We start from the raw sequence: 12,818 nt of genomic DNA on the forward strand, positions 1-12,818 counted from the left end.
CAATGAAAAAAAAAGAAAGAAGCTGTCACGGGTATCTGCTTCTTTGAATGTTGAAAAATAGGTGCCACCTCATAAGTGAAGGACATTTTCTTCGCGTGGGGAAGATGTTAGAGCTTTTTGCGGCCCTAAACTCGTAAAAGACAAAGTTGGAGCCGAAAGTTCACGGAGCGCGCCGATTGGACGTTGGCGAAAAAGGTGCCAAGTCATCGTCGTTATAGACCAATTGGTGCGTTCCGTCAACTTCGGCCACAACTTTGTGTTTGACGAGTTTAGAGGCCCAGGTTGCAATTTTGGGGCTCTCCTGAAGAAAACACTCTGTGACAACTTATGTAAGCGAGACAAAACACGAATGTACCTTCGCACTGTTTTTTTTTTTTTTTTTTTTTTTTTTTTTTTAAGGGCAACGCACAAAAATTTTAGAACGTAGCTACGTTTCAACTTTACTGTTCTTATAAATGAATTTGTTTCGTTGTTGTAGTTCTCATTCCTCATGAGTCTGTTGCTTATAACCGCCTTTTTCAAATAGGCGAATAGGATGAAGAAGCAAATGGCAATTTCGAACCATGCATATTATTGCGATGTCAGTGTTATGTTGCTAGTTAAGCTGAGGAGGATGGTTCAAGCAAACTGTTTAATAAATACATACGGGATCAAAGTGGCAGCTATGGCGAATGCTCGTCAGTTGCAAACGGAACAGCGCGTGCCACCTCCTGCGAGCGTGCTCACTGGATGTCCTCTTCTTCTAAGATCAGAAAGCCTCATGACATCATAACATGCCCCCCTTCTTCTTTTCTCTTTTCTTTCTTTTTTTTTTCTTTGAAGATAACGCAGTGCGATCGCGGCACTTGTCAGTCTCTGTATCATAGCGGCTTCACCACAACGCGTCGACTTCTTGTTTTTTGGGTATCCTGTTGACCTTGTAGACATGGAAATGTGCTCAAGTGATTCGCCATTTGGAACTGTATGGACTAAGTCTTCAGCAGCTTCGTTTGAGACTGTAGGGAAGTAGTTTTCAGCAGCTGTATTCGTTTCTGCTGTTCCATGTGCTTCTTTGGTGTGGTACCGGCTGCGCCTGTAAGTCCTCGATGTGTTTCTGCTGCTGCTTGTCCTGGTTCCACTTGTTCTCCTATGCACGAGACTGTTTCAAAAGGGACTCGTACCGCCGGGAGAGTTCCTCTATCTCGACTCGGCTTGCTGGTGCCTCCAAAGTTCTCGCTGTACCCCCAGTGCCCTCGGCGACATGTTCCATCGAGGCCTCCACTTTTTGGTTTGGCGCTTGTACCAACCGTTCTTCAGCCTTGAGATGCTTGTCCTTGAGCAGGCGAAAGCGCTCTTGCAACTGCTGATTTGCTTGCCACAGCTCTTGCAGCTCCTGCATGGTCTTTTGTCCCACTGCGCCCTGCTGCTCCTCGAAGACTGCGAGATCTCGTCTGGCTGTTGCCCACTCTTTTGTGAGCTGAGCGCACCTGTCCTCCCAACTGCGTTTCTCTTGGGCTGCCGCGTGAAACTCTTCCTGCAGGTTCCTGTGTCTGTATACAATGTGGTTATACTTGTCCAACAGCTGGGAGTGGTCTGTCTTCAGCGCTGATAGTGCTGCCTCACACTTGGCCGCTTCGTCCAGCGCAGTGCAGTGCTCGTTCTCCATCTCCTTGGTGGCCTTGACGTGCTGCTCGCGCTGAGTCTTCAACTCCTTCTCGAGGCAATGTCGTGCCTGTTTTAAATTCTCAGCTAGCTGTTGAAAATGTTTGTTGTCGCTGACGAGCATCTCAGCTTGCTCCTCCAGGCAGGAAAGTTCTGACCACAAAATGTCGGCTTCGGTTTCTAGCTTTCCGTTGCGTTTTAGGAGGCTGCTGACTTTCTCGTCTAACATCTCGCACTCTGTTTCTGCCTTCTCGGTAAAGGAGCTTCCGTCTGCTTCCGTTTGCGACGAATTGTTACACTTAACAGCATTCTCTCTCTCTCTCTCAAAGTCTCCGCCACCTTTTCGTGTCTCTGCTGCCAGAGGCGACTTTCATTAGACACGCATCTAATTTTTTCACTCGCATCTTCACAAGATGATTTCCACTGCTGACTTCCTTGAGCGAGGAGCTCGTTCTTAACTCTCAAGGATGTGACCCGTTCCTGAAGTACTGCCAGCATACGGTTTAAGTCTTCCAGCTGACTTGCTTCAAGAGACACTGCAGCTTCGGACGACTGGTTGGTGTGCTCGATGATGCTCCGGACAAATGCTTCGATCATGCTCCGGACAAATGCCCCGAGATCTTGTAACGGCCACTGGTACCGGTCCTTTAAGTACTGATAGTTTTGCTGAAGTAGATTGAACTGCTCCTCTTTTTTAGCAAGCTGGTTTTCCAGGGCCTCTCTCTTGCGTTTTGCAATGTCCAGCAGCTTCTTGAGGTACTGAAAGGCACTGACCTCTCGTTGTTCGGAATCATTCTGAACTAGCGGCAAGTCCTCGCCACAGTCTTGAAGAAGGACATCCTGCAAGATGCAGTACTCGGCAGAAAACCTTTCGAGCTCAAGCTGAGATGCTTCAAACTTCTCCTTCAGGGTGTTCGCTTCCTCCATCTTGGCATCTACAAGCTCCAGCTGCTTTGACAAATCCCCACTTAGAGAAACTAACTGGGCTTTCAATGCTTCAGACTCCTGATACTTGGCATGAGAAAATTCTGCTTGCTGCGCTTGCATCTTCCCCAGGAGAGCCGAAGCTGCCTTGCACTCACGTTGAAGGGCCTGCTCACGGCCAAAGCTCGCTTCGATATTTCTCTCCTGCTCCAAAGACATTCGCTGCATTTCTGCCGTTGCCAAAACCAACTCTGAAATCAGACCTTGTCCCTCTTTGGGGCGAGATGCCAACATGCCCTTTTTTTTCTTTGACCGCCTCTCCAGCTCTGTCCCAGTTTGCGCAAACTTGGTTGCTTTGGTTGATGGAAGAGGCGCAATTGTTATGCCTCTTAAATGGATCGTTTTATTGCGGCCATTGTTCATGGATGAGTTGGAAGTTTCTTCTACTGCAGAAACACGCCGATATCCGTAGGTTTTCTGCTGTGTCTGGTTGCACATTCGGAAAAAATGTCCAAAATTTCCACACGAAAGGCAGAGCTTTCTGTAAGCTGGGCAGTTTCGGGGTTGATGGTAAGTACCACATCTCGAACATGGAATTTGCTGTCGGTTGCTGGATTGGTCTTTTTGTGGTCCGGATGGTCGGTAACTTCGTTGCGCTGCTCTGAAGCTAGATGGCTGACGATAGAGTCCATCAACTCTAACTTCGTCTTCAGTTTTTTGAATATCATTCACGTGTTTGTTTAAGATTTCAGCTGCTTTACAGGTTGAAATGATTTTGTCTAAGGTTAGACTCGGTTCACGAAGCAACCGTTCGCGCAAAGCCACATCTCGTATCCCAATGATGATACGGTCACAGATGGGCATGTTTTCTTGAACTCCGTAGTCGCATTTCTGAGCCTGCAGTTTTAGCTCAGTTACAAATTCGTCAATGGTTTGTTCTGGCTTTTGGCACATTGTGTTAAAAATGGCTGTTGCGTGTGTCACGCTTTTGTAGGTGCGTACAGTTTATCAAATTCGTGCAGTATGTAATCTACTGCATTCTCTCTTTGCCCGCTTTGACCATCTCCTGTTGGTTGCAGAGAAAAGGTTTGCGTAATTTGTCTTGCCTGAGGTCCAAGGCAGTGGAGCAGAAAAGCTTTCCGAGTTGCGATAGGCTTCGATGAATATTCACAGGCTGCCTCGAAGATAAGGTACGATGATTTCCACTCCTCCCATGCTCTTGCTGGGTCGTCACCAGGATGGAACGGTGCCGGTGTTTGTAGGGAAGCAGATGCCATAATGTTGCTGCTGTAGCTTGTTAAATTTAAAATATGGACGTTGAGCTGCTCACCACTTATGACACCATGTTATGTTCCTAGTTAAGCTGAAGAGGATGGTTTAAGCAAACTGTTTAATAAATACATACGGGATCAAAGCGGCAGCTATGGCGAATGCTCGTCAGTTCCAAACGCAACAGCGCGTGCCACCTCCTGCGAGCGTGCTTACTGGATGTCCTCTTCTTCTAAGATCAGAAAGCCTCATGACATCAAAACAGTCAGTATGCTCTAGAAGAAGTCGATTGTCCACATGCAAATCTGACGCTATTACTGAAATTAATAAAAGCGGAGTTACAAGAAAAGCAGACATCTTACGCGTCCGAAAGAAAAAAAACAACAAAAAACGAGAGCATCGTAGTGCGAATAAAGGTGATTTCGGTCCGGGACGACCAATGTTACTAAAACACTCAGTTGGGAAACTTGCCGTAGAAACCTGGGCCGCTGGCGTCCACCGAGACCGAGCTAAATACGACAACAGCGCCACTCTTTATCAGTTGTCTGTACTGTGTCACCTTGAGCTTTTAGAAAGCATGTTTTTGCGTAACAAAAACGGAAAAGAGTCTATTTGTATGAAATTGATTAGAGTTCAGTACAAAATGAAGGGCGCGTGATGTTTTAAAACCCTTGGTTTGCAAGGTTTTGCGGCACAATTAATATTGTTTTTATACAACCACGCCTCAGCGGTGCTTTCAGGTAGCGGGTCCCGACCTAGGTGCATTTTAACTTGGGTAGTAAGACGCGGCGCGTCCGCTGGCGAGAGGGGGGTGGCACCCCTCTCGCCAGCGCCAAGAGTCGCGTCTGGTACGGCACTTCGAGGAACCGCGAAAGCATTTTGAGCAGAACCAATGACATCTGTGTGGAGAGGTACTTGCTTTTCTAAAGGGAGCGACGGCTGTTCCCGGTGAAAATGAATATTACTATAGCAATTGCGGTTGCTAATAATAGATCGGCAAAATAATAATTAGAACGGGGTGTCCCAACTGTTACCTGATTGAGGAGGAGATGAGGCACGGTGAGGGGTAGTGGTTGCGACGAAGCTCCGCCCGCGCAGCTGCTCCTCAGTCCGGAGGATGGTGGAAGGAAATGTGTCTGAACACGGTCAGAAAGAATGCGAAAATTTTACTCGGGCTTCGGTCATCTCCTTGCAGGGACACTATTGGTTTCGGGCCTTCGCGGAGGCGTGGTGGCGCCCCACGCGGCCTTTAAGCACGTACGCTCGCGCCCTGCAAGGCCTTGAATCATGTGCGCAAATAGGTACGCTTCTTCGAGCCCCTACTCACGTTAATTTATTGATAGAAATATACGACCTTCACCATTCGGGGACAGTAACATTTATTGATTTAAGGAAAGGCTCACTCGTCTATGGGTTCATGTCCCGAGGCGAGAGGGAAAGGATTGTGGCGATGGATGGGAAAGAGTAAGGGACCATGTGTAAATCTAGATGAAGTGATGGATTTCAGAGTCCCCGATGTAGCGGATCAGGGAGTCAATGATTTATTTTTTGTGCTGCGGCTGTCCCCCGAGATGGGTCCAGTCCTCAAGCGTCGTGGGCCTTTTCTCCCTGGGTAGCGAGTCCCACGCCTCTGCTCTAAAGTCGCGCAGGTTCTTGCATTCCCAGCTGTGTGGGTGTCCTTCTGCTTGTCGTCCCTCGTCGTTTGCGCTATTTTAAACTTTTAAAAAGGTCATACTTTGCATGAGGGGTCAGTCCCGGTAGAAGCGAACGGGGTAGGCACGAAGTAGTTTGTTTTGAGGAGAGATCTGAAGGCTATTTTAGCGCAATACAGTGTTCGACGCCATAAATTCTAAAGAAAAACACACTAAACAATGTTTGCTCTTATAATCGAGCGCGAAGAGGAAAACGCATTCGCGCTTTTCCATAGGAATGCATTACCGGAATTGAAATTTAGGCTGATTGCTGTCTTCTTTAAAATGCAACAACACACTAGCACCACCTGAACCTCTAGCGTTTATTGTAATAACTGTATGGGCGAAAGGCCTTGTCTTCTAGATGGTATTGCTTGAGTCTCCCATGGGATCCGGAGGCCATTTCTTTGATTATTCGCACCGTCATGTTCAAATCGGAACAAGAAAGGAGGGTCGACAGTTTTCCGAGACGCGTTGTGAAAGTCGACGAGGCGAGTCGGGGGGCGAAACCAATAAGATTTTAATTTAACGGCCTAATACTCCGCCGCGGGCTCCGGGGGATTTTTGTCCAGAGTCTGCTGGGGGAAAGTCGTTCTGCGTTCGCCGTCCCGTAACAAATGGCTGCCACTAATGCACTAGACAAATTCTGGAAAACAGAAGTGAATTGTTTTACTGGAACGATGGTAGGTAGTAATTGAGGATTAATGTGATCAAAACAACTACCTGTCTTGCTTCCACAATTGTTGAGTTTATAATTGATTCTGGAAGTTGCCCCAACAAACAGACCGACTAAAATCACTGGTAGTGCTTTTTTGTATTAAATTTGACATATAAAGCTCCCCCCCCCCTCCCCCAGCTTATCAGTTGTAGCGCGGTAGCATCAACGTGTTGCTCGCAATCCGCTACTGGTGTTGGTGATTTTTTTTTTTTTTTTTTAAGATTAGGGAGGATGAATTTTAAATATTTCATTTTTACGAAATGATGACGAATAACGACATTTAATTACCTGATTCTTCATGTTCGCGTGTTGCGAAATTGCAGAAGTGAAAACCCCAAAACAAAAGAAACGGATACTGTGTTCGGCAGTTCTTTTCTCTTTTTCCTTTGCATAGTCATATGGTTTTATTTTCCAAAACGGCACACCTGTAAAAACAGTGACGCCGAGTGGGTGCTGTCTTTTGGTAAGCCAAGCTGTCTCTCAAGGCAACCAACTTTTCTCGTAAGTTTTAGATATTTCCTACTAGTAGAGGAAAAAATATTACTCCCATTAGTATCTAATTAGATTAATGCGTGAATATTGTGGACACGCATGCTCCATACAAAAGATGGGTTTCAGTTCCGGACAATTGCAAGAGCCTTACAAAATATGCTTCTACCGATCTCAAAAACACCGGAATATGCGACCTGCGACAGTTCCATTCCCGGAAGGACCCTATGAAAGCAAATATCGCTTACCTGTGCACTAATGGCCTGATGTAAACTTCAAAGAACTCCTCTTGCGAAGCTATGCGTATCGCCAGACGGTGGTGCCAGTGCGGGAGACATTCTTGGAATTTATTTTCCGGAATACCTCGAAGTAACGTTGTTGTGTGGCGCTGGATGTCAGGGGATACGGACAAGGGACTCGTCCATGTCGTTCTGTGTTTGTCCCTCGTCTGTATCCCCAGTCTCGGGTTTACAACTATGCTCATTCTGTCAACGACCTGATGCTCTACCACTGCACCTGCTGGACGACTTTGCACGAAATCCGGCTAATGCGCATGCCAGAGCCTCCCACTATAGTCACGACATGCAGATACCCTCCGTAGTGCGGGGTGACATGTCCAATAAAAAAGAATATTGTTCTAAACTCGTCGAAGCGACTCTCCAGATCCTCAAACATCTTTTAAGCAAATAAAAAATGGCCCTTCAGTAATGCACCTAATGCATTATAGGTGTTTAAAAATAAAAGTCGCTGCCATTTTGTTTTTGTATCGTCTTTTATTGAAAGCGCTTTTAATTTTGCAGTGCATGACACAAAGTGTGTTTACTCGGGGGATGGTAGTATTTTGGGTACTTTTAAGGTGTATAAGCGCTGCTTTCAAAATGCTTGACGGATCCACTCAAGGTGACTCGAATGTAAACAGAGAGAAAAAATAATGCACGAGTGAGCTAATCATTAAATCCGAATTAAGGAACATGGTAAACACGTTACCTGGAAGTTAGTGAAAATGTTTAGGCGAACGTTCCAGGTGTCCCATTGTCCTACGACTGCTCCTGTCGCGAACATGTAGCTCGACATTGAACGAGTTGTGAATGCAAAGGAACCTGGTTTGCAACAGTTGGAACCCAGCGCTTGTTGTGCCTATTAATGAACTTGTCTCGAGCACCGTAAAACTTTTAGGGGTCCTCTCGCCTGTTGTCGAATTCAACGAGCCTTAACCGAATTCGACAGCGTGCCAGCTTTTGAACAATCTGCATACGAGTTCATGCGACAGGCCTTCGCTTGAGGGTTCCTCTTTGTGAGTCCCAAGGGACAAAATAAACAACAAAAAAGCATGGAGTTTTTCGTTATAACATCGCACTCTTAGCTAAAACATCGCACGGCCAGGCAGCTCAGTTTCTCACTGTAAAACATTATTCGAACGGCCACGCTCTCGGCCGTTCCTCATACTGCACCGCGAAGCACTCAACACAAAATTCACTTTTTTTATCATCTTGATACAATTGAAAGGGCGATTTTCAGCGCGCCCGGATTGGTAGGCAATTTCACTGGTAAAAAACCTGGACCTTGTTATCACTAAGAGAATGTCCAACAGGGTTTGGTACCCTCCCCCTTTTCACAGAGAACATCAGGTGCTTTCCATGATCGGCGCTATCAAGCCTTGTCATCCTCTTAATACCATAAAATACATTATGGGCCATGACTACCAATTCCAATCACTTGATGCCGCTTGCCTCGTTTCATTTTTATCAAGGTTTAAAATTAGTTCGTAAAAAAAAAAAAACGCTTTTTCTTAATATATGACAGGTTGTAGGTGATTTCATACTCTCGAAAGTCAATTATAGCTGTTTTGTATAAACCGATTTTTATAAAACCGGTTTCCTTTTTGTGGAAGATCCTGTTATCTGTTAAACAGCATCACTGACTTCAGTTTTCTCGAAACATCTCGGCAGCGCGCTTTCATGGCGATAAGAATGGCGATTGCGTATCTGTTTTAAATAAATGTGTTACAATTTATTACTTTATTACACAGGTTCGCCGAGAATTGGAAAAAAAATCGTAAAAGATTTCTTTCTTTTTCACTTACACTACTATGTACATATAATCTTACCAATAAACTACTTACATGGTGTGTTTGGGAATCGATTAAAATGCATAAATACATTACATTGACAGCGCGATATTGCGCTAAATGCAAAAGAAAATATACTGAGTCAAAAAGGTTAAAGTTTTGATGTTTCCAATCTATCTCTACGTCTATTTTTAGCTTCTTAGTTTTTTTTTTAGTATTTAAAAAAGATTTCTAAGAGGTTTTCTTTTTTTTCCGGTAGCAGGTTAGGATATTTTGGATCACGGCAAGAGGTACTAACGAACAGACTGTTCCAGCGTGGGCCACAAACTAAAAAGACGAATCAACGACTTCCCGGGCGGGAAAACAGAACTTTACTTCTCCTGAAATTTACCTTTGACCCAAAAAGGCACTGGGTTTACATCCTGGGGCAGATGAAGCTCGCTTCGCAGCAGAGCGTCGTCGCTTGATCGCAGAAGCGGGGACACACAACACACAAACAAAAGTGGCAGGGCCGAAGCTCTCATCATTTTCAAGAGAATAAGCACTCTCGGAGGTGCCTGGCAGCATACTTTGCCGAAATGCACTTGTAGCATCTATTTTTAGGTGATTTTAACCACTTCAGCCAACTACACTGTTCGCTTGCTTCGTTGGCCAAACTGGTTAAAAAATAAATAAATGATACCGTTCTGAGTGCATTCCGGTGTTTTATACAAGGCCCTTCCAAGAAGGTATAGATCACCTAACATCTCATCGCTTCACATTCAGCTAATTACGCTGGACTTTGGGAAATCATACACAAAGTATTCGCAGCATTCAAACGAGCACAGATTATATAAGCGTAAGGTCAGCATCTTCTGGAAGTTCTTATGCAAACCCTAAACGCAGATTACAACGATATTCCAGTCGCCGTGTAGTATCAGAACATTCCAAGCAACATATAGCGCCGTTCCTCTGTTGAGAGCAATTTTACTAGCCAGATATTGCGCTCCCTGCTGGGATCTTCAACATGTGGTCCTGCAGAAAAAATTGTATCATGACTTTAGATACTTTTTTTGGTTTTTAGAGCTACAAAACTACATCTGTTCTTGGTATAGAAATTACGGACACTTATTCAAAATTATTATGCAAGTGCATTTACGCTCAAGCCGTGGCAGAATGACCTTGATCGCGCGTTTAGTTTAATGATATTTTCTTAAACATTTCCATGGCAGCATTGCGAAAAATACAAGCTTTTCAGACGAAACTATATAAACAAACATTTCGGGAATGTCAGAAAATCCGCATCGAAACAAGGACACATATAAAGGTTATGACTTTGTTTTTGGCGTCAAATGCACGTTCATATTAATTCAGGTTGATATTGGTATGCACCAAATAGCATAGTCGTCATTGCGTGCGTAAAGCGTGTTCCACAAGGAGAAACGTAAGGAATCACTCACAAAATTGAGACGAAAACACGTTGTGACTAGCTACGTCTAGGGTGCGCAATAGGATGCTAATGTTACGACTAACGCATTCTACCTTCAACATGATTCATATTTACGCTCCAACCTATCTGTACAAGCTTTGAAAATACTCATTTTCTTTAGTATGACGACAAAATAAAATCATCATGAGCTATCATCTTAATTAGCCTCGCCGCTAGGAAAGGCACAAGAAAAAAAAAATCACGTCTGGTATATTATGTTTAGAAGGTGAGCACGTTGATGAAATTATACGTTGCTGAAAGAATAAACACAGGGACGGAAAAGGAGACACATCTTCATATGTCTTCGCGTTCGTCCCTGTGCTTATTCTTTCAATAGCATATACCTTGCTTCCCAAACATCCAACTGGCTCGTGTCGAAACCACACGAAAAACAGCAGAAATCGCACGCTTCGGGGATGTTCCTTCTTCATTGTCAAACATTGTTATTGCCACCCTAGCATTGATAGTAATTTTTTGTTTGTTTTCATTTGTGTATTTTGTAGAAACTACAAGAACTAGAATAATCACAGGTTCCTTTTTCTTGGAACGCTTACCATTGACGAGAACAATATTCAAAACTGTATTGTTTAACCGGATTATAATTGTTTGCATTCGTGTTATAAATCTCAGTTTTAACACTTAAAGAGTCCGAGACGGTGACATAAGAAAGAATCACGCCAAAATGCAGTGGCTTAAATAGTTGTTAAGGTTGGACTCGGTTGCGTTCTATGTGTTTTAGATAGTGTATTTATGAAGGCTCTTTAGAAAACGTTCTTTTTTATAGTTAAAAGCTTTCTCCATGCCACATATTTCGGAGGTGTCAATAATTATTTAACGTTATCTATGCACACAACTTTATAAAAAATACAAGTTTTTTTTTTTTTTCCTTATTCGCGCAAAAACAAGCACGATGAGTAAATCCAATCCGCGTTTCCAACCATTCTAAAAAAACCTAGCCTTTCGCAAGATTCTAAACTATCCGAAACAAATATCACTGTTTCCCTTAATCGTCAAGTAACAATCCATGCAACAAGGTATTGGGTGCTCGCATACCAATTCTGCTCACTGGACCCGAAAATAAAATGAGAGACACGAGTGAGAGGAAACGAAACACGTTTTCGAGAACAAATCATCCGAGGTTAACAAACCGATGTGACGTCCGTTTTAGCTCACGGGAACGCTTCCTGCGAGCGGGATCGTTTTTGTGTGTGAGGTGATCTCACCGGCCGACAACCTACCACATTAAGAACCAACCACCGATCATTTGCTCACGCAAATAACTTTGGCTCCAGACAGAAAAAAAGAAATCTCAAGTAGGCACGCAGCAAATCATCTCGAACCTCAACCGCTGTGGGAGTATTTCTATACATTCGAAAGTTATTGCATGTATGCTGCATCGTGATGCACAGAAAACACCAATCCTTCGGCACTCTCTCTTTGTGAAGTCGAAAAGGACCCTCATGGGAACGCGGAGTGGCAGCTCGCGTTTCGTTATGATACTTATCTTCTTCGGAGCAGTCTCTGAGTGAAACGACGGTTGCTACCTAGTGCCTTGATACAGAGCTCTTTTTTTTCACGTTCTCGTTATTGTTATTGAGAGCTTGAATAATGCTGGGCGTAGAAAATTCGAAACATCTTACTATCATTTCTCAGCCAACAAGACTGCTGCATCCTACGAGAAGGAATCCAAAGACCGAATGACGAGACAAAGAAAAGATTAAGGCCACACTCCTTGTCAGTGACTGTACCAGCTAGGAGTACGGTTCAATTCTAGTATATTCGAAAGTTTTAGGGAAACGTTTTTGCACTCCCGATACGGTTCGATGGGCCCTCCAGTACGAACTGAGCATGTGTGGGCCTTGTGGGGTAGCGCATGCGCAGTTTGTATCGGAGGTCCCATTGTAGCGTATCGGATGTGCAAACACGGTTCCCTAAACTCCCTATTGACAAGCGAATGAGAAGGGCGAGCGGTACCGCGCTCCGATGGTTACTCTATCATGGAGACCTCCCATTTTTTTTTAAACCGCAGTTGAGACCACGTAAAGCTAAAGTTGCCGCTGCAAAATAGAGAAATTCTGACTTTAGTCGCCACCCCTACCTGCTACGGGCGTGCGGAAGAATATCACTACTACGGAAGGCAGGTTAAAGAAGCCAAGCTACCAGTTTGAGCCCACGCTCTTATCTACGACAAGAACCACTGTCACCATATTCTCGAAGACCGACCTCACAATGTCAAGACATCTAACGTCTAAATGTTTTATTTGTATTTATTGACCTAAATTATTTTAATATAATTTTGTTTTTTTACAATTGGAACATTGTATTGATCGTCCTTTCCGTTGGATAAATTGATTAAAATGGGCCCAGCGAATATTATTTGGACCGCCTCCCGATGCAGCATTCACCGAAAAACTTCTGATAGCTTACAGCGTATTTAATAAAAGTATAAATAATAATGAAGACTTCACCGACATCGCCGCCAGGTAAAGTGATTTTTGCAGCATCGTATCTTGACGTGCGAATATTTATACATTTCAGAAATAAATATTC

At 44.1% G+C, this 12,818-nt stretch overlaps 1 protein-coding gene across 1 annotated transcript; it reads right to left on the reverse strand.

The window, feature by feature from the left end:
- Nucleotides 1-968: 968 nt before the first annotated feature.
- LOC120836962 (centrosomal protein of 83 kDa-like) lies at nucleotides 969-2,859 on the reverse strand. The gene is made up of 3 exons (XM_040206095.1): nucleotides 2,073-2,859; nucleotides 1,222-1,914; nucleotides 969-1,138 (listed from the first exon to the last, which is right to left on the reverse strand). The coding sequence occupies exons 1-3, from the start codon at nucleotides 2,857-2,859 to the stop codon at nucleotides 969-971; spliced, it is 1,650 nt and encodes a 549-aa protein (XP_040062029.1).
- Nucleotides 2,860-12,818: the final 9,959 nt, after the last annotated feature.

The sequence above is a fragment of the Ixodes scapularis genome, unplaced genomic scaffold (genome assembly GCF_016920785.2).
Source record: "Ixodes scapularis isolate PalLabHiFi unplaced genomic scaffold, ASM1692078v2 PGA_scaffold45__5_contigs__length_3442486, whole genome shotgun sequence".
Lineage (NCBI taxonomy): Eukaryota > Metazoa > Arthropoda > Arachnida > Ixodida > Ixodidae > Ixodes > Ixodes scapularis.

Excerpts from the sequence above, each read along its gene's own strand:
- LOC120836962 (XM_040206095.1), bottom strand. The coding sequence starts at position 2,859 with ATGTTGGCATCTCGCCCCAAAGAGGGACAAGGTCTGATTTCAGAGTTG. Across the intron at positions 1,915-2,072 it reads CGAGCTCCTCGCTCAAGGAA|CAGACGGAAGCTCCTTTACC; the intron begins GTCAGCAGTGGA and ends CGCAAACGGAAG. Across the intron at positions 1,139-1,221 it reads TGTCGCCGAGGGCACTGGGG|TCTCGTGCATAGGAGAACAA; the intron begins GTACAGCGAGAA and ends CTTTTGAAACAG.